We start from the raw sequence: 27,000 nt of genomic DNA on the forward strand, positions 1-27,000 counted from the left end.
ATAAACCATAAGAAAACTTTAGTAATGTTCAGAGAAAGATCTGAGAATGTTTTTTTTTTAAACATATACATTCCATTTTCAGCATCAATAAAACTATCTCTATCCTCTATCTTGTTAAGTGTGCTCAGATGTGTTGTCTGCCCACACTAATTGACCACACCTGATCTTAATGAGTGCTTGTTTCCTTTGAAATGGGGTTTGTTTGAATAGACTAAAAGTAACAGCTTTGTAAGCGTAAAAAAACAGTCAGATGTGAGCTCCATCCTGGTGGTGCAGTTGAGTAGGGGACTAGCGGAATTCTATGATTCGAGTACAGAACATTATAGGTTCAAATTTCACTGAAGCCGTGTCACAATAAAAAATAAGTGTGTTTGCATAATTAATGTGTAAGGAAATGTGTGTCCTGTCTGTGCTTGGAGTTCAAAAAGGTTAAGCTAAAATAAGCTAGCAGTGTTACTAAAAGTCTTATTCAAACATTCAGTGAAAGTTGTAAGCAAGTTATTAAAAAACCTCCAAATAACCTATAATTTCCATATTCAGAGTGTTAATAAAACCTCCCAACAAAGCTTTCAAGGAACCATAGGAAAGCATTCTCCGAACCCCCATGCAACCTAAAAAAAAACGTTCCCAGAACAGGCAAAACTTTCACGACTGTTCTCAGAATGTTATGAAAACCTTTTACCTGTCAAGAAACGTATGGCTTCGTTCCAACAACTCCCAAGGAACCAAATGTGTTATCAGGGTAGTCATTATCAACATGGTTGAGATAGACGCACTAGCCATATTACTTAGCACTAAAATATATTGTAGTAACGAGACTTGACGCTCCAAATGAAATGAGGGAATTGGCAGACAGACAAGAGGCTGACAAATGTCCTATTCACAATATTTTATTAAACGATGTGTATGTTATAACTGGAATGTTAATAGATAGCACGGAGCTATAATACAGCATGCATTTTTCAAGACTGCCGTTGGTCGTGCTTTGATTTTCAAACTCCCCTTGCCCATTATATTAAACCAGTCACAGCACCGCCACCTGCTGGTAACCAGCTGAAATTGTAATTTTAGAGCAAATACTAATGATTGAGCTACTGTAAGTGTAATGAACTAGTGAATAACTAGATAATACCTTCCATGATAGTTATTAAGAACTGATGTGCTTGTAAGAGGCAAATCAGAGGCATCTCTCACAAATACACACCAAACGGCTGCATCTCCTAGGCCTTTTAATTTGTAATCAGCGAGCGTCTGTCTGATGCACCTCAATCTCCCTGAAACAGACGACTTTGCTCCTGATGGATGATTCACGTGACTCTAAAAAAGGGAAAGTGAGTAGAATTGAAAGAAAGCCTGTGGGGGAAAAAATGCTAATAAATATACACTCACTTGCGCATATTCTTTGGAGGAAATAACAAATCCAGGCTTTTGCAGCAACTTCTCGTGGCAATTCTGTCTTTTTGGTAGGCTGTGCATAAGCCATTGTTAGTTAGCCAATCAGCTGTAGCTAGCTTCTATGAACCAGCCACATGCTTATGACAAGACACGAAATATTATTTACTGTTGCTTTTCCAATTCAGTATTTAGCTAAAGTTGTTGCTATAAAATACTGAGTCTGTAGAAATATTTAGGTTAACGAGCTAGCTAAGTTAACCTGCTTACTAGCCCATATGATATATTTCACATGTTGATCAACAGTTCTATGGCAACGGCCCTACTTCTTTCTCCCGGGAAAGTGAATGTTTTCACGGGAAGGTACATTGTTGCAACCCACTGGAAATGGAAAATGTTGCCACGCACTGAAAGCAGCTTGCTTTTGAAAGACTTGCGTAATGCAAACTAAACCTTGAATTCAAAGCGTTTTAATAAGATAATAGCTTGCAGCTCAGACAATGATATTGCACATAATAAAACACATCAAGCAATCAAATGTATGTCTATATTTTGGAGGATATGAATGCATGAGTGAATTGTTCTCCATAATGGTAAGGATTTTGGTGAATTTCAAGTTTTGCCGATGCATAGGTCTAACGTAAATCACAGAACAAGGTGATAAACCATTATAGTGTAATAATCAAAATTAAGCAAATTTTTTCATAAAACGCATGCACTTTAAATTGTGCTATTGTACAGTATGAGCATATGTGCCAGCCATTTTTATTGACTAAATAGTGAAAAGAGGCACTCATTTTCTAAGTGTGTTTAACAATTGAGCTCTGGATTTACATGAATCTCTCCCTTGAAAATGTTCATAGCAAACCATGGTTGTTGGTCATTGCTCCAATCCCAAATTTGAGCATTTGATCTTGTGAACCACACTAAAATCAAGTATAAGCTATATCAAGTATGCATTTCATTCCTTAAAGTGCCAGTTGTGTCAAAAGTGCTCCTTCAACCATTGCAGGCTGTTGAGTTCCCATGAATGATTGACAACATGGAAGAAGCCACCACCACAGCGTATGAAATTGTGATGTTCTCTGCTTATCATCTGTACTGGAGGTAGTTCTTGAGGGGATTGGGCAGGGGTAGATGGTTGACGAGGTGAAACCTGTCGCGGCCCACACAGTCACGGATGCGCTGTCGACACAGCTGACTCAGTGGTTGGGGCGTGGCTGAAAAAGGAAAAAACATATGATGGTTTTGTTAAAAAAACACTACGAGACTTTGGCTATAGGAATTTACAGATTTCAAAAGATGACTGGATAAGCCTATAGAACTTACCCTCATAGACCAAAAGGAACCCCTCTGTCAGGCTGCTGGGGGGAGCGGCCTCCACAGGTCTCTGGTACGCCATGTTCCTGGCGTTGATATCTGCCCCGAAGTCCAACAGCAGCTTAACAATGGCTGTGCAGTCCTTTTCAGCGGCAGCATGTAAGGGAGATTCCATATATATACCTTTCTGTACATTTGCTCCTGCGTGGAGGGAAACCAAGGTAAGCATACTATGGATTTAATACACATTTAATAGTCCTTGGTCATTCAGTTACAGGAATTAAGTACTCTATCGCTTGTATAACATGATGTATTTAGACTTGTGTGCACTTTGATGCAGGTGGGTGCAACATATTAGTGGTGTAGAAAAGAGCAGACGCTCCGAGCTATCCCACCAAGGCCAAGCTACTACTGCATAGTGAGAGTGTTATACATATACTGTACATTTCACTACTTTGGGAGACAGTAATAATCTTACCACTAGTTTTCACTCCTTCTCTCATCATACTATGGTGCTTTGGCAGAGAAGAGGTGCATGTGCCTCACCTTCCCTCAGCAGCCTCCGGACACACTCTATCTCCTGAGAGACACAGGCGGTGTAGAGGGGCGTTCCCAGGTGAGGAATTTCAAAGTCCACATCTGCTCCCCATCTGACTAGAGTCTCCACACACTCACTGCTGCCTGCCCACAATGGGCACATACATGGAAGTCATTAGGATCGACTTTCCGATTACTGCGGTGTGTGTCTTAGCTAATTATTTCTGCACCCGTAATGTCCTCTAAGCATTATGGGACATACTCTGACTTGAATTATGTTTGTGTATCTCAAACTTGCACTGTTACGTCAAATACTCTACTCTGATTGGTGACATTTTGATTCAGATTTTTAAGTTTAATGTATTTGCCTCAATCCCAAGTTAGAATACAGCCCAAAGGTCAGTGAAGCATACTTCAAGGTTTGTACTAGATGAATTAAGATAAGGATGTTGGAGTGATACAGGTACTGAGCATACCTTTACTGCTGGCTTCGTGAATGGGCGAGGGCTGAAATACCAGCGCCTCGGGTTTGGCCCCGTTCTCCAGGAGGACCTCTGCACATGATACACTACCCACTGAGCACGCGTTGAACAGGGGAGTTACCCCGTCAATGGTGGTGATGTTCACCTGCACAGAGTCTCATGTTAACTCTGACCGCTCAGCTGAATAACATAGCACCATTTTGGGGCAGAGGAAAAATAACAAATTACAGAGAACAAGAAGTATTTTCAGAAGCCTTATTGACACATTTCTTAATTCATTGTTTACTGATAATTATTATTGTTTCATAAAAAATAAAAAATATACTATTCTTGATTATTACTGTATCTTCTCCAGTGACTCACATTGGCTCCTGCAGCGATCAGAGCTCTGGCACATGCTACATGGTCTTCAAAGCAGGCCTCGTGGAGAGGACTCACATGGTCTATAGTGACCGCATTTACATTGTGGCCCTGTGGGAGCAGCAGAACACGACCATAGTACATTGCAGAAGGTAAGCAGTGGGTGCACACACTGAATTGAGTTGGATTACCTTTGGCTCACCTGTAAAAGGAGATTCCTCAGAGCGAAGAGACGACCTTGGCATGCAGCATCATGTAAGGGTGAGCGGTCTGCCCAGGACCCTGCAGCAAACATAAATGCTTATGTCACTCATAACAACTTAAAGTCTTATAGTTTTGATGAATGATTCTATTTCATTAGGCAAACACACACACCTGGGTCAATATCCAGAATAACGCCAGATGTGTTCCAGACTGTCATCATTGTTGCCTCCCTCCATATCACTGATCTATAACACTGCTGAAAATGTTGTATTCTTTTTCTCTTAGTTTGAGGTAAAGTACTAAAGTTCCATGCAGTCCAATCATGGGATGAGTATATGCTGAGCCAATATGTCTACACTGGGAATAGCCGTAAAATCGCTTGACTCTCGTTTCAAGTTATCTTGAAATAACCTGCTTGATGTAGCAATCAAAGACCAAGCCACTGTAAGTCAGAAACAAAAGTTATGTGAACTACATCGCTGACCTTTAATGAAGCACAACAATATTTTACTTTGTGTTTCTGTTTGCTGCATTGGTGCTCCCTTTCCATGGACCAAGCATGTTGGCACACTTGTCTGTCACTGACACTGAGCAGTTTAAGTGTTGTTTTGGTCTGCAGGTCTGTCTACTGTACACATACCTTATTCGTAGATGCTAACTGCTTTAACGACTATTGACGATAGTATCTTCTGACTGGGGGAGTTTTGTTAAGAGCCTTGACGCTTGCTCTAAACATTAACACGCAACGCTTGCGGTACGCTTTTGGAAACATAAGGAATGTATCTTGGGCTCCCGAGTGGCGCAGCGGTCTAAGGCACTGCAGGAGGTGTCACTACAGTCCCTGGTTCAAATCCAGGCTGAATCACATCCAGCTATGATTGGGAGTCCCATAGGGCGTTGCGCAATTGGCCAAGAATTGTCTGGGTTTGGCCGGGKTAGGCTGTCACTGTAAAATAAGAACTTGCCTAGTAAAATAAAAAAAATAAAAAAATCTTTCATATCAGCGAGAAATAATTTTCTAAAGACAAAAGTTTACATTTCTAAATACCTTCATAGGGTTAGTGTTCCCACACAGCCATATCTCCACGTTACATCACTTGTTTACGGAAGCCAGATGGACGACACAGACGGCCACCTGTTCTAGTTAGCTATCTAGCGTGCTCCGAAAAATGTAGTTTGTCAAATGAAGGACCACACAGCTTGTGGATCTGTGCACAACTTCTACAGTAAGTGTCTTTTTTATTTGAAAGATTATTTCTCGCTGATTTCGAAAACTGTTTTGAAGCGMTGATTTTTTGACTTTTTTAAACGTTAAAACACAGCGTCGGAATTGTAGTTCTCATGGAGCCAAATGTGGCCGAATGTAACCGCTGAAAACCCTACATAAGGAGAAGGGTTTTCGAGAGCTATAGTACAGTCAGGAATGGAAACTAGGGCAAGGGGGTGGGGAGGCACCGCGTGGTCCCGTTCTATTAATACAGCAGGGTAGAAATTGAACTGACCAGTATGTACTGTGTATACACAGTCACGTTTCAGGTACTTTTCGTGTTATTAAGGTCAATAAAGTGAGTATATGCGTTATTCTCAGTATTCAGTGTGTAGCCTAATCATAAAACAAGAGACCCTTCCATTCCATCAGTTAATCTCTTCCTAAATATGAACTCTTCAGTTTACAAGGCGAAATRTAACGGCAAATATAAATAGCATAATCATTTCAATATAGTCAGTATTCCAATGTTCCATTTTTTTTATATTTTTTTTTTTTACAATGAATCAATGCAATTGAGAGATGTGTGTACTCACTGTGTCCTTGACCAAAATCATAGAACTCTGCAGATATCCTGGCTGCCTCCTTGCGGTTCCCTCTGATGATGTAAAAGTAGGAGAGGCAGTTGAGGCTTATCTTAATAAAGAGCTTGAAGCAGAACAGTGCCAGAATGGTGAGGTAAACATTGGAATAATGCAGCGAAGCAAACGGATTCTCTGTTGCCTCTGTCATATTGCCCCCTCTTTTGAACATGGCTCTGCTCTACTGAGGGGATCATATGCCACTCTCAAGCAGTCCTCCACTGAACTAGCTGATATAATATTGTCCAGCTGCTGTTTCTGTGCCTGTATTAAAATAGTGGCTCTCGTTGTCATTGTGGTGCAGTGGAGTGCCATTTCTATGACGGAAGTCAATATCATCCTGTAATCATGATACATATTTTTTTGAACAATCWAAGCATGGAGCAGTGTTCACTTGGTTGCAATGCATTTTAGGGGCTAAATTCATTGCAACTTGTAAACCAGACTGTATATGGTCCAAAATAAAGTTATTCCATAAGGAGTAGGGGAATGGTAAAATGACGAGTGCACTTTTAATCCAGGAACAAGGAAAATGCCTACATCAAGGCTACATTTCCAAYTGTACATAAATAAGACAGATCATTTTTAGTATGTTGTATATGCAGCAGAGGGCAGTATAGGTTAGCCCATGGGTTTTTGACTAGATATAGAGATCAGCTTATGTCAAAATKTACCTTTCGTAGCAGGTTAGGATAACTTGCAGTTTRGGAGAATGAACGTAGAAGGTTAGGAGAATTGCATTAAGGTTAGATAAAGGGTTAGGGCTAGCTAAAATGCAAAAAATAAAATTTGACATGCACTGTATCTTTTCTAGATCTGTAACTGGAGGAAAATGGGGGAGGGTTATGCTTTTTCATTTTCAGTGAAGGGGAAGGTTTAGTAATTGAAAATCTAATCCAGGGGAGGGTCATGTAAATTATTAAATCTGATTTTGAATTCGTTTCTTACTAGGTTATATATTGATGTGTGTCCGTTGCCACCCCTCATCTCTGATTCTCAGCTGGGCACTCAATATCAAGTGCGCCGATAGGCTATTTAGTGTGGTCTCAATCAAATGATCCATAGGCTATAGGCTACAAAGGGCATGCACAGAGCAAAGTTATATTTCAAAGATAGCTGCTGGGATGGTATAAATTAAACTAGGCTGCATCACACACTGCAATGGATATTACAACCCTGAGCCTCAGCCTGTTCAACTTTTTTGTTTGCTGTTTAACCAATGGCTGTGCTGTGTAGGGCTATGATGGGAGTAAAATCTTCTTCAGATTTATTTAATTTATTAGGCCTAGTCCAAAAAATGCAATATCTTGCGCGCGGACTAYCCTATAGCCTATGTTCTGTTCAGTTTGAGAAGGAGAGTGTTAAGTGAGAAGGAGGACCGGAGGTCAACTTTGATAGCTTTCTGCTACTATAATTGATTTTCTTGCCCATGTCGGCCTATTTATCCGAATTATTTACCTCACAATAWGCCAGATTCGAGTAACTTACATTGTGGTGCTGAAACTCGAAGCAATCAATCGGAAATGGACAGCTCATGGTGATGAAAGTAGGCAAATTCATTTCAACAGTCTTCATTTTAATCTGACTTTGCTAACAACGAGGGCTTTGTGTTGGAGCCTATTTCTTCCTATTTAAGAAATAAGACAAAGGAAATTAAGCTACAGGCTGCTATATCCATAGATTTTGTCGGTCAATTGCTGTGTCAGTGAATGGCTGTTAAGTTAAAACCAAGACTCCAAATGAGAGGGTATGCCATAGGCCTACCTTTTTATTAAAGAAAATGGCAAAAAGCACAGGCTTGTTAGCTTTAGACTTGGAAGAAAATGAAACGGATCCTAATATATAAAGTGATCTATAACGGAGCTTAGGTCCTTTTGATGCTTTATACTACAAACAAGATGTAAAATACCCGGGAAAGACGTGACTCCGATACACATGGGGATATCATTGTTTCGTTAACATTCATAGGCTAGAAGAGTAGCCAGCAGTTAAAGCTTACATTTTTCTGCATTGGTAGGTCTACTCTGTTTGGGGTGGAAAGGTAGGCCAAACGTTTGAAAGTACCATGCTCAGATTCCTAATGAATGCAAGCATGGACAGTTTTGTTGCGATCAAGAAACGCTGATTTGGCATTGGAGAAAAATGATAAGATGAACACAGAGGCCTATCTCTCTTTCCATTCTTATAGGGAACCCAAACTGGCTGCGCACGTGCGCCATCGTGCATACATTTATTTTGTCCCCCCACACCAAACACGATCACGACACGCAGGTTAAAATATCAAAACAAACTCGGAACCAATTCTATTAATTTGGGGACAGGTTGAAATGCATTAAACATTTATGGCAATTTAGCTAGTTAGCTTGCACTTGCTAGCTAATTTGTCCTATTTAGCTAGCTAGCTTGCTGTTGCTAGCTAATTTGTCCTGGGATATAAACATTGAGTTGTTATTTTACCTGAAATGGACAAGGTCATGTACTCCGCCAATTAATCCACACATAAAACAGTCAACCGAATCGTTTCTAGTTCTCTCTTCCTTCCAGTCTTTTTCTTCTCTTGACTTTATATTGCGATTGGCGCCTTTCATAAATTAGGTGCATTTCAAAAATTATGTTTGACCAAATACAATGCTATTTCTCTGTAAACAAATTAACAACAGACTTTCAACATGCTTATAGAGAAGGGCACTCGACATGTACTGCACTGACACACATGACTGATGATTGGTTGAAAGAAATTGATAACTGTTGTTGAGAACTTAAGTGCTATGGCTTTTCAACCTCTGCCATATCGTGGATTCAGAGCTATCTATCTAATATAACTCAAAGGGTTTTCTTTAATGGAAGCGTCTAATGTCAAACATGTAATGTGTGGTGTACCGCAGGGCAGCTTTCTAGGTCCTCTACTCTTTTCTATTTTTACCAATGACCTGCCACAGGCATTAAACAAAGCATGTGTGTCCATGTATGCTGATGATTCAACCATATATGCATCAGCAACCACAGCTAATGAAGTCACTGAAACCATTAACAAAGCGTTGCAGTCTGTTTTGGAATGGGTGGCCACTAATAAACTGGTCCTGAATATCTCTGAAACTAAAAGCATTGTATTTGGTACAAATCMTTCCTTAAGTGCTAGACCTCAGCTGAATCTGGTAATGAATGGTGTGGCGTTTGAACAAGTTGAGGAGACTATATAACTTGGCGTTACATTAGATTGTAAACTGTCATGGTCAGAACATATAGATTCAATGGTTGCAAAAATGGGATAATAAAGAGATGATCTGCTTTTTTGACACCACACTCCAAAAAGCAAGTTCTGCATGCTCTAGTTTTGTCTAATCTTGATTATTGTCCAGTCGTGTGGTCCAGTGCTGCAAGGAAAGACCTAGTTAAGCTGCAGCTGGCCCAGAACAGAGCGGCACATTTTGCTCTTAATTGTAATCAGAGGGCTGACGTAAATACTATGCATGCCAGTTTCTCTTGGCTAGGAGTTGAGGAGAGATTGACTGCATCACTTCTTCTTTTTATAAGAAACATGAATGTGTTGAAAATCCCAAACTGTTTTCATAGTCAACTTATACACAGCTCTGACACACACTTATCCCACCAGACATGCCACCAGGGGTGTTTTTATAGTCCCCAAATCCAGAACAAATTCAAGAAAACGTACAGTTTTATATAGAGCCTTTATTGCGTGGAACTTCCTTCCATCTCAAATTTCTCAAATAAACAGCAAACCTGGTTTCAAAAAACAGCAACACCTCATGGCACAACTCCTCTCCCCTATTTGACCTAGATAGTTTGTGTATGCGTTGATATGTAGGCTACGTGTGCCTTTTTAAAAAATGTATGTAGCTCTGTCCTTGAGCTGTTCTTGTCTGTATTATGTAATTCTGTATTGTGTTTTGTGTGGACCCCAGGAAGAGTAGCTACTGCTTTTGCAACAGCTAATGGGGATCCTAATAAAATACCAAATACCAAAACTGCGTGTCCTGGTCGCAGCTGGTGTGGATGGAAAAAATGTAAGCACGCCCCCGCCCGGTTTTCTTTAAGCACACACACAGACATTCCTTTCTAACCCCTCCTTAACAAATAATCCCAATGGTTAAGTTTCTGGATAGAATAATTTAATCATTTATCTTAACCCTTGATAAAATATTCTAACAGTCATCTCTGGAGGAAAACTTTTACTTTCACTTTACTACATTCCCTGATACCCAAAAGTTTGACAGGAAAATAGTCCAATTCACAAACTTATCAAGAGAACATCCCTGGTCATCCTTACTGCCTCTGATCTGGCACTCACTAAACACAAATGCTTCGTTTACAAATTATGTCTGAGTGTTGGAGTGTGCCCCTGGCTATCTCTCAATGGAAAAAAAATCTTAATATAAGGAATTTGAAATGGTTTATACTTTTACTTTTGATACTTAAGTATATTTAAAACCAAATACTTTTAGACTTTTACTCAAGTGGTATTATACTGGGTGAGTTTTGCTTGAGTCATGTTCTATTAAGGTATCTTTACTTTTAATCAAGTATGACAATTGAGTACTTTTTCCACCACTGATTTTGTATATTGTAAGAAATATCAAGTATTGGTGAACAATAATTATATGTATTTGTGACTCGCATCAACCTTGTGTCTTCCTTATACTTTCTATTCTTTAGCAAGCTCCCACCCAGGAACAGTTTAGTTGGCTGGGCTCACCAAGGAAGCAACGATCATGTGGCCAAGAGAGAAAGAGGAGTGAACCTGTACACGCTGTACTCTGATCAACCAGCCAATGAGGGGAAAACTGATAATTAGCTGTTATTGGCAGAGAAGTTTGGAAATCTCTTTCTTATTTTTCTATTAACTAATTTACTGCATCGTGATGTCACCATGGAAGGCCAAAACTCCATACCACCAAAACAGGCTGAAATATCAGGCGGTCTTTACAAACAGCTCTTACACTAAAAGGGAATTATCATCATTTTCACAATTTCACAGTATTATTCAAACCTCATAGTGTGGCAATGTATATAAAACATTGGAAAATCACGTTTTGGACTGCACTGGGCCTTTAAAAGATAGGTTGGTTAAAAATCAGATGGGTCTGTCTCCTAAGCAAAAGAAAACAGTAGTGTGTGATTGAGCCCCGCAAATCAGGGCGTTCCTGCATGAATGCCCCCCCCCCTCGAGCACCCCATCTTCATGTTTGTGTGACACTTTTGATATTCTGAATTTCCACTGATTGTCTATGCGATTTGCGATTTAAACATTTGGGTCAAAAGGGAAATATAAAGTATTATCTGAGTTTTTACCGCCTCCTGTGTAYTGGAGTCCTCCTTGCTAGCTAGCTACTTACAGTCAGTGAATCAGTGAATCTCAAACCACTCCCTCGCCCCTACCAACTCGCTCAGAGCGCCCTCCGTTGTCCATAGCCACGGGAAGTAGGGGTGCTTGAATTAAAAATGTAAAAAATCTCCACAGAATTGGGCCTTTACTAGTCTTTTATTAGCGGACCGATATAGACCTCTGCAGTGCGGGCAATTATTTTTTTCAGCATCTCATTTACATCGAAAGGTGCAAAGTTATGGGCAAAGACCCAAAACATCCACATTTTTCTTGATCAGATAACATGGAAACCAACCACTTTTTGTACAGTATTAATTTACCATCCTTACAAGCCACTTAATGTAAATGTATATTACTGTATTGTACATAGACTGGTCATCTATGTTTGTACCTGTAGACTTTCCATCACTATGAAGGAAATACAATGCACAATACAGTAATTAACTACATTGCGAAATCAAGTGGTTTGTGATGATGTGGCTCAGTTGATAGAGCATAGCACTTGCAATGCTAGGGTTGTGGGTTCGATTTTCATATGAAAAAGTATAAAAATGTAAATACTCACGATGGTAAGTTGCTCTGGATAAGAGTGTCTACTAAAATGTAAAAATAATGAATAGACAGACCATTTCAGTTCCCACATAGAAATAAGTTGCATTTGCAAAGTATTTCAAGAAACTGGAAGTATTATCAGATTGTTTTGTACAGATAATTATCAGACTCAAGTTACAAATACTGGTAAACACTGAAATAAAAATACATTTAGTTGAAATGTTTTCACTAAAGTATTGCACTGGGCAGATGATATAGATCAATATGGGATCAATAAACCCATGAACTTCGGGACACACTCCTGACTTTTCTTTTACATATATATATATATATATATATATATATATATATATATATATATATATATATATATATATACACTACTGTTCAAAAGTTTGGGGTCACTTAGAAATGTCCTTGTTTTAGGCAGAGTTGCCAAGAAAAAGCCATATCTTAGACTGGCCAATAAAAAGAAGAGATTAAGATGGGCAAAAGAACACAGACACACTGGAACTCTGCCTTGAAGGTCAGCATCCCGGAGTTGCCTCTTCACTGTTGACATTGAGACTGGTGTTTTGCGGGTACTATTTAATGAAGCTGCCAGTTGAGGACTTGTGAGGCGTCTGTTTCTCAAACTAGACACTCTAATGTACTTGTCCTCTTGCTCAGTTGCGCACCGGGACCTCCCACTCCTCTTTCTATTCTGGTTAGAGGCAGTTTGCATTGTTCTGTGAAGGGAGTATCTTGGCAAATTCTTGCATGGAATAGCCTTAATTTCTCAGAACAAGAATCGACTGACGAGTTTCTGAAGAAAGTACTTTGTTTTTGGCCATATTGAGCCTGTAATCGAACCCAAAAATGCTGATGCTCCAAATACTCAACTAGTCTAAAGAAGGCCAGTTTTATTGCTTCTTTAATCAGGTRCAACAGTTTTCAGCTGTATTATCATCATTGAAAAATAGTTTTCTAAAAAGGGTTTTCTAATAACCTTTTAAAATGATAAACTTGGATTAGCTAACACAATGTGCCATTGGAACACAGGAGTGATGGTTGCTGATTACATTTACATTTAAGTCATTTAGCAGACGCTAAATAATGGGCCTCTGTAGATATTCCATAAAAAATCTGCCGTATCCAGCTACAATAGTAATTTACAACATTAACAATGTCCACACTGYATTTCGGCTCAATTTTATGTTATTTTAATGGACAAAAAAATGTGCTTTTCATTCAAAAACAAGGACATTTCTAAGTGACCCCAAACCTTTGAACGGTGGTGTGTGTGTATATATACAGCACCAGTCAAAAGTTAGGACACACCTACTCATTCAAGGGTTTTTCTTTATTTTTACTATTTTCTACATTGTAGAATAATAGTAAAGTCATTACAACTATGAAATAACACATATGGAATCATGTAGTAATGAAAAAAAGTGTTAAATCAAAATGTATTTATATTTGAGATTCTTCAAAGTAGCCAACCTTTGCCTTGATGACAGCTTTGCACACTCTTGGCATTCTCTCAACCAGCTTCACCTGGAATGGTTTCCAACAGTCTTGAAGGAGTTCCCACATATGCTGAGCACTTGTTCGCTGCTTTTCCTTCACTCTGTACGGCCAACCGGCCTCATGAGACAAGCCACCCGGACAGCTGTTGAAACAGTGGGTTTACACAACCAAAGAATTTCTGAACAAACTATCATAACCATCTCAGGGAAACTCATCTGTGTGCTCGTTGTCCTCACCAGGGTCTTGACCTGTCTGCAGTCCGGCGTTGTAGCCAACTTCAGTGGGAAAATGCTTAACTTCGATGGCCACTGGCACGCAGGAGAAGTGTGCGCTTCACAGATGAATTCATTTCAGTTGACTGATTTCCTTATATGAACTTTAACTTGGTAAAATCACTTAAATTGTTACATGTTGCGTTTATATTTTGGTTCAGTGTACAAATGGATAATGACAAATTACTAAATACAGTATGTAGCAGAGGTACCTGTAACTGACAAAATAAAGGAAACACCAACATAAAGTGTCTTAATTGGGCCACCACGGGCCAGAACATCTTCAATGCATCTTGGATTAGAATGCTAACCGGTGATATTTCAACAACTTGGACTGTCCACATAAACTCAGAAAATAACATCTAAATATTTTAAAGGCCCGCATGGATCTCTTGGGCTGGCAGGGACAGATCTGGTGCTGTTAACCCAACAACTTAATGAATGTCTTCTAGCCAGAGATGGGCAGTATGTATTTTAATTACTTCTGAGTATTTTGTAACTTGAATTACACTGGCCTGAAGTAAACTCCAATGTATTTTGTATATTCAAATACTATAATTTGCATTTAAAAAATACAAAATACACAAACTGTGTGTTCCTCATGGGTTCTTTGGGAAGGGTAATTGTTCTATGTGGAACCATAATGATTCAAAGAACCCTTTGAGCTCTTCATTKGTTCTTTGAAGTTCACAAAAGGGTTCTTTGTTCTTTTAGTGATAATTAAAATGTTGGGGAGGTGGCTCATTAGACTATTTTGGGGTGTGGTTTTGTCACAGTGCTTTTTTTTGCAACCAGGACAGAGTGGCATTCCAGTATATCTAATGTGTTGTGTTATGCCATTGCACAGATACTATTACTGTGGTCAGTGATGGTGTCTTGTGAAAGACTCACGTATGACCTTGGGTCAATTGACTAAATCAGTCTGTGGTTCTCAGTTTTCTTCTTAGGTACCCCCAGCTGTTCCAGAGGTAGCTCACTTGATTCAACTTGTCAATTAACACAATAACAACAAGGATTTTAACAATATGGCTGAACAGAATAAAAAACCCTGTATGGTTCCTCAAAATGATCTACAAATAACCTTTATCCATAAAGGTTATATAAAGAACCATAAGGGTTCAATATAGCTCCAAAAGGGTAACCAAAGCAGAATCCATTTTTGGTGCTCCAAATAACCTTTTTTTATGGTTCTTTATAGAACCTTTGGAAAGGGTTCTTTCTTTATAGCACCATTCAGGTTCCATTTAAACTGGGATATGCTACAATCTAAGCTAGATGCCCTCAATCTCACACAAATTATCAAGGAACCTGCCAGGTACAACCCCAAATCCGTAAACATGGACACCCTCATAGATATCATCCTGACCAATTTTTCTATTGTGTTATTGACTATACGTTTGTTTATCCCATGTGTAACTCTGTGTTGTTGTTTTTGTCGCACTGCTTTGCTTTTTCTTGGCCAGGTCACAGTTGTAAATGAGAACTTGTTCTCAACTTGCCTACCTGTTTAAATAATGGTAAAATAAATAAAATGGGAAAAAAATGTTGAACCTTATGAGCATGGTTTTTTATTGTAACTTTAAAAAAGGGTTCTATATAGCACCAAAAATGGTACCGCTAAACTTACAAGCCAAAGAACCACTATCTGGTAATATATATATTTTTTTCATTGTGTGTGTTCTATATGTGTGTGTGTTTGTGTGTGTGTGTGTATATATATATATATATATATATATATATATCTGTATATGTAGGAAATCACATTTTGTGCCCCCCCTTTAACCTTGCATTGGTATCAGAAGTCTGATAGCACTATGGTGTGATAAGAGCCTCTGCTAAATGAACTAAATATTAATGTACATCTACAAATGTTGATAAATACTTTGAGGGAAAATGTACTTGATACAATTGTATATGTTGTCTCACCTAGCTATCTTCAGATGAATGCACTAATTGAAAGTCGCTCTGGATAAGAGAGTCGGCTGAACCAGGGTTTCCAAAACTTTTAATTGAAATACTGTAGAATTCTATTCATTCTTATGGAGGACTGCTTCTACTGGGGGAGTGCCAATATGGCCGACCAGTGGCTTTAAAGCTTCTAAATGGCCAAAACATAGCTTCAGCAATCCAGGGTTTATATACATCATTGGCCCCAACACTTGTTCTCATGTCCACCAGATGCAACAAACACTTTGCGTTCCGGCAGAAGTCATTCATTGTCAATGGAGCAGTCATCAACGCTACGTTGGGGGTGCCGCACTAGGCTGCGGTGCGTTCTGTGTACCGCATGCGTTCAGTATTTTCAACTCGTGCGTTGCTTTACCATGCGGTGGTACAAACGAAAGTACACACACAGACTAACTAGCTAGCTAGCTTTTAGCTAGTTGAAAAGCGAAGGACATGTGTGTCAAGTATGGAAAATGTGGGCTAGACATCCGACAAAACAAAGTGCATATCCATCTGGTGGACATCAGGCATGACTTGCTGTAAGGTTTTGGAAAGATAAGGAACATTTCTTTCATATCAGCAAGATATAATTTAAAAAAATCAAAAGGTTACATTATTACACCAGTGGAGGCAGCTGAGGGGAGGACGATTCATAATAATGTCTGGAACGGCACAAATGGAATGATACCTTTCCACCAATTCCGCTCCAGCCATTACCACGTACCCATCCTCCCCAATTAAGATGCCACCAACTTCCTGTGCTTCACACCTTTCTTTATAGGGTTAGGTTCCCACAAGGCCAAATTTCCATGTTATGTCATTTGTTTATGGAAAACAGACGGAAGACAGGTGTACCTGTGCTAATTGGCTATCTGCATCTCCAAACACCTGTGTAAATGGAAGACAGAACCCAAAAACGTGTTGTCACTGAAACATACTGTCAGCTGCAACTGTTAAAACCGGTTAAAACAGTACAGTAAGCTATATTTTGCATTTGTGAAGTTATTTTGATGTGATATGAAAGTAGGGAGCTTTCTGTTTCCATAACCATACTGCAATTGTGAATCAATTCACGTTTTCATGGAGTATTTGGCTGTTTGGGCTGCCAGAGCCAACTTGTCTCTGAACAGAATATGTACAGTACATCAGCTAGCCAAGGTCCTTGGACTATAAGGAGTGAACCTTAGGCTCCAGTCCAATATTGGGCTACGACATTTTTACAATAAAAACGATTTAGTTACCTGCCGCGGTAGCATGCTGTAATGGCCATGTGTGTATAACAAGCGGCAATGTTGTATGCCCAATGGTAACATAAAATGTTTAATCAGACACTGATGCATTTTTCCAAAATAAATGGTTTTCATTTTCCACTTTGCATTTTTCTCTGAGAACGTGTTCATTGCAGGTCTCTGAGAACGTGTTCAATGCAGGTCTCTGAGAACGTGTTCAGTGCAGCTCAATAGAACACAGCCAGTGGGAGTGGCATTTTAGTGGGGCCAGCATATTTTTCTCACAATTACTCAGTATGGGACTTAATAAAGTGAATAATAAAAAAAATACCATGGCTGTGTTCGAATACCCACACTAACATACTGTATACTACATAGTTAATGAGTATAAGGTTGAAGTCATAAGTTTACATACACCTTAGTCAAATAGATTTAAACTCAGTTTTTCACAATTCCTGACATTTAATCCTARTAAAAATCCCTGTCTTAGGTCAGTTAGGATCACCACTTTATTTTAAGAATGTGAAATGTCAGAATAACAGTAGAGAGAATTATTTATTTCAACTTCTATTTCTTTCATCACATTCCCAGTGGGTCAGAAGTTTACATACACTCAATTAGTATTTGGTAGCATTGCCTTTAAATTGTTTAACTTGGATCAAATGTTTCGGGAAGCCTTCCACAAGCTTCCCACAATATGTTGGGTGAATTTTGGCCCATTCCTCCTGACAGCTGGTGTAACTGAATCAGGTTTGTGGGCCTCCTTGCTCACACACGCTTTTTCAGTTCGGCCCACAAATTTTCTACAGGATTGCGGTCAGGGCTTTGTGATGACCACTCCAATACCTTGACTTTGTTGTCCTTAAGCCATTTTGCCACAACTTTGGAAGTATGCTTGGGGTCATTGTCCATTTGGAAGACCCATTTGCGACCAAGCTTTAACTTCCTAACTGATGTCTTGAGATGTTGCTTCAATATATCCACATATTTTTCCGTCCTCATGATGCCACCTATTTTGTGAAGTGCCAGTGCCTCCTGCAGCAAAGCACCCCACAACATGATGCTGCCACCCCCGTGCTTCACGGTGTGTGTGGGATGGTGTTCTTCGGCTTGCAAGCATCCCCCTTTTTCCTCCAAACATCCCTAGGAGACAGACCGTGTCTCCTTCCTGAGCGGTATTACGGCTGCGTGGTTCCATGGTGTTTATACTTGTGTACTATTGTTTGTACAGATGATCGTGGTACCTTCAGGCATTTGGAAATTTTTCCCAAGGATGAACCAGACTTGTGGAGGTCTACACATTTATTTCTGAGGTTTGGGCTGATTTCTTTTGATTTTCCCATGATGTCAAGCAAAGAGGCACTGAGTTTGAAGGTAGGCCTTGAAATACATCCACAGGTACACCTCCAATTGACTCAAATGGTCAATAACTCTATCAGAAGCTTCTAAAGCCATGACATAATTTTCTGGAATTTTCCAAGCTGTTTAAAGGCACAGTCAACTTAGTGTATGTAAACTTCTGACCCACTGGAATTGTGATACAGTGAATTATAAGTCAAATAATCTGTCTAAACTATTGTTGGAAAAATTACTTGTGTCATGCACAAAGTAGAGTTGCCAAAACCATAGTTTGTTAACAAGAAATTTGTGGAGTGGTTGAAAAACGAGTTTTAATGACTCCAACCTAAGTGTATGTAAACTTCTGACTTCCAATTTAGATACTGTGGTCACCTCGACCATAACCTCGAGAGAGGACAGACCAGAACAACAGTTTAGTTTAGGGCATTTGTAATTCAGGAAATCCACACAGTTGAACCCCCCCCCCCCCCAAATTGTCTTATACTCCTGTATCATCTTGCCATCTCACTGAGGCATTACAGGTCAGGGAGTCAGAGGGCTAATCCGTAGGGAGAAATACCGACCATCCAGCAGACCCAATCTGGTGAGATTTGTTATTGAAGCAGGACAAAAACTTGAAGTGGGGAAAACTACAATTAATTTGAAGTAACTGTCATCCATTACCAAAGTTACTTGCAGGCATGTGAATAAAATCTATTTGAATATTTACTAAAGGGCCCCAGGGGACAGGTAATTCCCTCTTTGGACACATGACTCACATCGTGATTCATGCATCCTAAAAAAAAGAACAACACTGCCTGTTAAATCAAAAAATGAACTAATTATAATAAATCAAATCGAATTATCTCTTGATAACTGTATAAGGAAATAATTGTATCCCTTAAGGTAATGGTAAAATAAATTAGAGACAGCTCTCTCTCTCTCTCTCTCTCTCTGTCCTTCTCGTTGGCCGAATCACACATAGGACTTTGATAAATTATATACTTCTTCACATAGGACTATTGTAAAATTATAAACTTCTTCTTAATTATTTGTTTTTACATAGCCCATAAACTATGTCTGATGTCTTCCAAGTAAACGTGATCAGGCCTCACCAGGAAGTCAGAACAGAGGTCAGAGGTCAGTCAGCCCTATTAAGTGAGTGTTTCCTGTACTTCAGACATTAACCACTAACAAATATTTCATTAACAGGTGGGTTGTGTGTGGGTGCTGGCATGTGTGTGGCAAAAATAGTAGGGTAAACACAAACAAAATGCTCAGGACTTGCTTAATTTGGGAGGTCTCTAACCAGCTGTAACTGGGTACTTTTAACCGCTCTCCCAAGCCACCTGCCTCAGGAAGACCTTCAAATGAAGAGATACAGAATCATTGATAAACATTTTAAAAACTTGGTACTTGCAATTCCAGCAGTCCTGGAAGAAAGGAAATAAACATGTACTTATTTTTCACTATGCTACATTTTAATCAGTCCTAAAAATTCTTAATCTGTTTTTGAGTGTTCTGCCTCTTGGGCAGGAAGTCTTAATAAATCCATGTGTATACAGAATTATACTTCAGACACATTTATACTTCAGACATATCAGATGATACGGTGTCCCGTAAAGCTGAATTGGGCACCTTCTAAAGTAAACAACTCTCTTCTAATCTTAATCTTTTTGACCTGTTTCATTGATATACAATTCTGTACAAACTGTCCCTAATTACCCCTCTGTGTCTCTTACAGCCTGTTTGTTTGAGTTCAGTGTGTACTGGCGGCTATCTATTGTTCCACAGGTAGGATATCTCTAACCCAAACAACAGATTACTTAAACACGAGAGCAGTGGACCAGGCCTTGAAGAGTGAGCAGCCTCTAATTTAAAATCAGTCCCAATGCTAAATCCCTCTGTTTTACTCCTTCAAGTTAGCAATCCAATAATTCAATATTTTACTATCTAAAAGCCAATTACCATTCTTTGTTACTTTCACTCATCTCCATAATCTATTTCCTTCAACTAGGACTCCTTTCTTCCCAGTACGAATACCTCATCACTAATACTTAAACACACAGATCACTCTCAAACCACATTTAGCTTTTTTCAACTATTGCAAGGGTTAAAACAAAACAAACATGATACATTTCTCCATATTGGAAGGCATTGATTTCATTTTAGTATACTTTCAAAAATGACTCTATATTGTTATTACCAATCTCTGTTGGCTATTCACTTTCTGCTTCAATATTTATTAAATGTGTATTAGTTTAAGATTCATATGTAATGCTCTGGAGAGATCAATATGTATTAACTGGGTTGGCACTGTCTCAGTCCCCAGTAGATGTCACACTCGGTCCATTATAAGACTGGCACCTGAGATAGCAGGGGAACAGATGCAGTATCCATTTTGCCTTCTCACAAATTGTTTTAGAACATCATTTGGGATATCAACGGATACTCCATCGGGAGTACAATAAATTGTATGCATTTAATAATAGTTAACAGAACATCATGTTCAACATTCATTAGTTCTATTTAACAGGGGGCTTGTTTCAATGCAGTACCAGGGCGGAGGAAATCTTCTAAGAGTTCATTAGTTATATTGGTTAGGAGTAAGTCAAGTGTCAAGTCCTGTACAATGCTTTAACCTTATCATACAAATGATCCATCAAGGGACCACTCTGTACGGAATACTTTTTACTCCACTTATGTACGTCTACGTGTGGGTGTGCTAGTTGTATATTATTCTTTTTCCATTGTTACTTCAACAGATCATCACAATAACCCATTATACAAATATCATGTACAAATATTCATCTCTAGTAACGTTCATATCTCCTTACGCAATAACGTTATACATCAAACTCTACCTGTAGATCCAACGACGGTGTTGGACAGACGCCTAGATAACGTTACAGATCGACAAACCTCAGCTCACAGAACTGGTTGGCGCGTTCACTCACCTCTTTCACACGTGAGCTAGTCCCTGGCAGCTCTCCTTCACTCCATACTTAAAAGCTCAATTTCAATCCTCTTATTATCCACATTTCAATCAATAATTGTATTATCCAATTTCCTATGAGCTTAACACCCACATTTCAATCAATCAGCTTCACACTGGGGCTAGTCCCCTGTTCAGTTAATTTGTCAAGCACACAATACTCTCATCCACATTCACTTAGTACTATTCCCAAACCCACTCAGTAATGTCCCTTATTACTCGTCGTTACGTCTTAAGCATACATATGTGTCTTCTGCGGTTCCTCTATAGTCTCAATAGTTACCATAGTCTCTACAGTATCTAAACTCTCTACAGTATCTGTAGTCTCAGTAGTCTATGTAGGCCATAGTCTCTACAGCATCTAAACTCTCTACAGTATCTATACTCTCTACATTATCTAGAGTCTCGTGTTTCTATTATGTAGTCGTAAATGCCATAGTCTCTGTAGACTCCGTAGTCTTATGCCGCTTCCCATACATACAGAATAGCATCTAGTGCACCTTATGCTATTCTCAGTGGTTCCCCGACCACATAGACACTTCTCACCAATGCCTAAAAATAACACCTCATGCTATTACCTGCCATGTTTATCTCACTGCGTCAGGGTATTTAAGCCTCCACATACTGTAGATGCATGGAAGATAATTTGGCCGATGAACAGTGTGAACCTCAACACCCCCTCTAACCGGCTGAAAATGGCCAAAATGGCGCTCAGTATGGGCCTTCACCACTTCTACCGTGAGACCCGAGTCCGAGCCAGCAACCTGTACGCAGCAGTTGAAGCAGTTGCTTTTTCTCTCAGGAGTGCGACATGGATGCGTGTAGAGTGAGCATGGAGAGAGATCCAGTCCAAACGTCTCTCATGCTGCTGGTGTGCTGGTAGGATAATGGACAAAGACATAATGACTGTAAAGGATAGTGGGGGCACAAGTGATGTGATGAGAAAAGTGAGGGTCTTAAATGAAAGTGATAGTGCTTCACGTTGGTTCTAAGGACTGTCTTTCTAAATTTGGGTTGGATAATAGTATATCAATAGTTATAATTATGATTTGGAAAGGCGAGGCTTCTAGAGACAGAGCTGTGCCCTAAAAAAGGAGGAGAGACACTAGATTGTAGCTTGGGCTAACCTTGCAACCATCTCATTCTTAGCAAGGTTGGTGTGAAACTGTTATAACATGTGTTTTTTCTTTCTCTTCCCTGTGAAACATTATTAACCTGCTGTAAGGCGATCTGTGCCTCTCTGGCTGATCATCTTTCAGCGGTTATCTTGTTTTCTACTCCTCCAGAGAACGGTGATACAGTTAGACGCCGACTCTGGATGAGCCCCCATATCCCCCTTTAGATACAGACAATGAGTTAATGATTGAAGGTTGTTTTCTTTGAACAAGTTGAGAGTAAGGTCATCTAAACCCTTGGCCTGTTTACATCACGTGGAACACTGAGCTGATGAGCCAGCACCAACCTTTTGAAGGTCTTAGCAGAATTGTTAAACAACTGGGTTTTATATTTTGACTGGTTGATGTCCCAGGGACAGTTAGTGAAAAACATAGGCCAATGAAACCCGATTAAACAGCCATCACTAGCATAGAGAGGCTGCTGCCAACATACAGATTCAAATCACTGGCCACTTTAATAAATGGATTTAATAAAGGTATCACTAGTCACTTTAAATAATGCCACTTTAATGATGTTTACATATCCTACATTACTCATCTCATATGTATATACTTTATTTTATACCATCTATTGCATGTTGCCTATGCCGCAAGGGCCATCGTGCATCCATATACAGTGGGGAGAACAAGTATTTGATACACTGCCGATTTTGCAGGTTTTCCTACTTACAAAGCATGTAGAGGTCTGTCATTTTTATCATAGGTACACTTCAACTGTGAGAGACGGAAATCTAAAAACAAAAATCCAGAAAATCACATTGTATGATTTTTAAGTAATTATTTGCATTTTATTGCATGACATAAGTATTTGATCACCTACCACCAGTAAGAATTCCGGCTCTCACAGACCTGTTAGTTTTTCTTTAAGAAGCCTCCTGTTCTCCACTCATTACCTGTATTAACTGCACCTGTTTGAACTCGTTACCTGTAATAAAAACCCTGTCCACACACTCAATCAAACAGACTCCAACCTCTCCACAATGGCCAAGACCAGAGAGCTGTGTAAGGACATCAGGGATAAATTTGTAGACCTGTACAAGGCTGGGATGGGCTACAGGACAATAGCCAAGCAGCTTGGTGAGAAGGCAACAACTGTTGGCACAATTTTAGAAAATGGAAGAAGTTCAAGATGACGGTCAATCACCCTCGGTCTGGGGCTCCATGCAAGATCTCACCTCGTGGGGCATCAATGATCATGAGGAATGTGAGGGATCAGCCCAGAACTACACGGCAGGACCTGGTCAATGACCTGAAGAGAGCTGGGACCACAGTCTCAAAGAAAACCATTAGTAACACACTACGCCGTCATGGATTAAAATCCTGCAGCGCACGCAAGGTCCCCTGCTCAAGCCAGCGCATGTCCAGGCCCGTCTGAAGTTTGCCAATGACCATCTGGATGATCCAGAGGAGGAATGGGAGAAGGTCATGTGGTCTGATGAGACAAAAATAGAGCTTTTTGCTCTAAACTCCACTCGCCGTGTTTGGAGGAATAGAAGGATGAGTACAACCCCAAGAACACCATCCCAACCGTGAAGCATGGAGGTGGAAACATCATTCTTTGGGGATGCTTTTCTGCAAAGGGGCAGGACGACTGCACCGTATTGAGGGGAGGATGGATGGGGCCATGTATCGCGAGATCTTGACCAACAACTCCTTCCCTCAGTAAGAGCATTGAAGATGGGTCGTGGCTGGGTCTTCCAGCATGACAACGACCCGAAACACACAGCCAGGGCAACTAAGGAGTGGCTCCGTAAGAAGCATCTCAAGGTCCTGGAGTGGCCTAGCCAGTCTCCAGACCTGAACCCAATAGAAAATCTTTGGAGGGAGCCGAAAGTCCGTATTGCCCAGCGACAGCCCCGAAACCTGAAGGATCTGGAGAAGGTCTGTATGGAGGAGTGGGCCAAAATCCCTGCTGCAGTGTGTGCAAACCTGGTCAAGAACTACAGGAAACGTATGATCTCTGTAATTGCAAACTAAGGTTTCTGTACCAAATATTCAGTTCTGCTTTTCTGATGTATCAAAAATACTTATGTCATGCAATAAAATGCAAATTAATTACTTAAAAATCATACAATGTGATTTTCTGGATTTTTGTTTTAGATTCCKTCTCTCACAGTTGAAGTGTACCTATGATAAAAATTACAGACCTCTACATGCTTTGTAAGTAGGAAAACCTGCAAAATTGTCAGTGTATCAAATACTTGTTCTCCCCACTGTATATATATGTACATATTCTTATTCTATCCCCTTACATTTGTGTGTATAAGGTAGTCGTTGTGAATTTGTTAGATTACTTGTTAGATATTACTGCACTGTTGGAACTAGAAGCACAAGCATTCGCATTAACATCTGCTAACAATGTGTATGTGACCAATAACATTTGAATTGATTTGGGGATTGTGGTAAGAAATATGGAAACAATGGTTAAAATTGAGAGATTTATTGACTCCTGAATCTACAGATCCGTTGTGTATGTGTGTGCATTTTTGATACTCACTCCCATTACTAAAGTGTAACCTTTATTATGATAATAGCATTACCATACTAATTTGATTGTACATCCCAGAATGAAGGGTTTGAAATTATGAAGTGTCTGGGTTTTTTCTGTGTTCATTTACTTTAATAGAGTATAAAATATTTTGATATAGAAGCTAAAATCTAAATGCTTACATTAAAATGTAATGATTATTATCACACAAGTGATAAGAGGATCGAATATAATGGGAATTTTAATGTTTGTGCTTTTCTTATTACTAATTTCTGTCTGCTACTCATGTGCTGTTCTAATAACCAATGTATGTGTTCATGCAAGTGGCTGACTACAAATCCTCACTATCAGTAGCTGCAATTTGGCAGTACGCCAAGACCATGTTTTGAGAACAAAAGAAAGATATCTCAGTTTAGGTAGAAGAAGCCTTGTGAGGTGTTGGTCTGTCACGTGTTATGAAACAGTATTGGTCGGTCACATGAATGAAACAAAACGGTAATGATTAATTAATTATGCTAAATAAGGCAAATATTCTAGAGGCGAGAGAAACGCACACCTATTTAGGCGAAGTGCTGGCTAGCGGAGTGGAACACTTAAAAAAATAAAGGAGAGCCGCACACTAGGAACTCGGATGCAAAAATATTTATGTCCAATGTTTCGACAGACAAGCTGTCTTCATCAGGGTATAAACAATAATGCAAATATAACTTGTCTGTGTATAGCTGTGTATAAGTGTCGTTATGTTGCTATCATTAATGTGATGACATGCTATTTATCGAATAATTAACTATGTTTATTATTACGTGATTAAATTAATCATGTAACAATTAACTCAGTAACCTGGGGCACCACGGGAAAAGTTTGTTTAATGAGTTACCGTTTCCCAAATTAACTCAAAGAATATATCAGAATCTCTATCACAGCAGTCAATCATTTCTTCATATCAGTCTCATTCTGAACGTCGCAATGTCTTTTAAATCTGCACAAACCCCGGGTCTCACTAATCATTCCATACCACACAAATTGAGGTGATTATTTATTTACTAACAAGCTAAATGATAACATAAGATACACACACACACACAGTCTAGGATATTGATTGGAACTTAATACAATGACAACAGATCCCTTGCAGACCAACACAATATGACACGTGTTACACAAGACGGAGATTTAAAGAGAGCGAGAGAGAGAGAGAGATAGAGAGCAAGAGAGAAAAGCAACATATACATTTGTAAACTATGCTAAGTTTAGCCCTAACACCTTGTCCCGAACTGCCGCTCTTATTTACGTGTTGAAGGTCTCAGTTGGGTATCTTTGAATTGTCTGGTCGTTCTCCGTTATCGGGTGTAAGTCACTGATTGTTCACAAGATATCACAATGTCCTTTCTCTTAGCTGTCTGTTTCCTTGCTCTCATTCTGTGAGAGCGGTCTTCTGAGGAGGCTTATCAGCCATGTCGACGCTTCCAGCTTGGGAATGAAAGCTGTCTAGACAACCGGTGACTTGAAAATAATTACCGGGTGGTCCTGCTTGAATTCACCTTCTTAGATACAGTACTCAACCATAGCATTGATTGTTAAGAGGTTCCTTTGTCCTCTTCAACCTCGTGTTGCATTTCGGGGTTGTGACAACTCGTGGACCTCGGCTGCAGCTCGTGGTCCTCTAGTCCAGTATGTTAATTCTTAACTCACATGCTTTAAACCCTCGGGTCAAAAGGGGGCGTTTCTGTCTTTATGACAAGCTCTCTGGGTTCCCTAGGGCGTAGCTCGTTGTGAGGCAAGGTATTCGAATTTACTACGATCTCGTTTAGACAACTAAAATCACCGTTCATTGTCACAAAAACATTCTCTTTAATCTGGATATTTTCTACACAATGTAAAGAATGTAAACATCATATACACATTATGAAAACTCTTCAAGTTCCAATGTTTTCATTACAACGTCCTCATTTAACTCATTTAACTTTAACTCATTTAACAGAAAATCGACATTCATTTTCATATTCCA

The 27,000-nt window shown here is 39.5% G+C and overlaps 1 protein-coding gene and 1 long non-coding RNA gene across 3 annotated transcripts in view; one reads left to right on the forward strand and one right to left on the reverse strand.

The window, feature by feature from the left end:
• Positions 1 to 1,846: 1,846 nt before the first annotated feature.
• Positions 1,847 to 6,373, reverse strand: LOC111967577 (ankyrin repeat and SOCS box protein 5). 2 transcript variants are annotated; one of them, XM_023992701.2, is made up of 7 exons: positions 6,099 to 6,373; positions 4,294 to 4,373; positions 4,095 to 4,202; positions 3,726 to 3,876; positions 3,259 to 3,393; positions 2,722 to 2,913; positions 1,847 to 2,612 (listed from the first exon to the last, which is right to left on the reverse strand). In XM_023992701.2, the coding sequence occupies exons 1-7, from the start codon at positions 6,313 to 6,315 to the stop codon at positions 2,485 to 2,487; spliced, it is 1,011 nt and encodes a 336-aa protein (XP_023848469.1). In that variant the 5' UTR covers positions 6,316 to 6,373; the 3' UTR covers positions 1,847 to 2,484. The 2 variants fall into 2 exon arrangements, with proteins under 2 accessions (XP_023848469.1, XP_023848470.1); XM_023992702.2 differs by lacking the exon at positions 6,099 to 6,373 and adding an exon at positions 4,467 to 5,365.
• Positions 5,357 to 27,000, forward strand: part of LOC139028136 (uncharacterized) — a 58,124-nt gene continuing 36,480 nt past the window's right edge. Inside the window, exon 1 of the long non-coding RNA XR_011480323.1 lies at positions 5,357 to 5,521. This is a non-coding gene — a long non-coding RNA (uncharacterized lncRNA). The remainder of the gene's footprint in view (positions 5,522 to 27,000) is intronic.

The sequence above is a fragment of the Salvelinus sp. IW2-2015 genome, linkage group LG8 (genome assembly GCF_002910315.2).
Source record: "Salvelinus sp. IW2-2015 linkage group LG8, ASM291031v2, whole genome shotgun sequence".
Classification (NCBI taxonomy): domain Eukaryota; kingdom Metazoa; phylum Chordata; class Actinopteri; order Salmoniformes; family Salmonidae; genus Salvelinus; species Salvelinus sp. IW2-2015.

Coding starts and splice junctions, on each gene's coding strand:
- LOC111967577 (XM_023992701.2), bottom strand. CDS start 6,315: ATGTTCAAAAGAGGGGGCAATATGACAGAGGCAACAGAGAATCCGTTT. Junction 3,877..4,094: donor TGATCGCTGCAGGAGCCAAT/GTGAGTCACTGG, acceptor GACTCTGTGCAG/GTGAACATCACCACCATTGA. Junction 2,914..3,258: donor CCGGAGGCTGCTGAGGGAAG/GTGAGGCACATG, acceptor CCCTCCACGCAG/GAGCAAATGTACAGAAAGGT.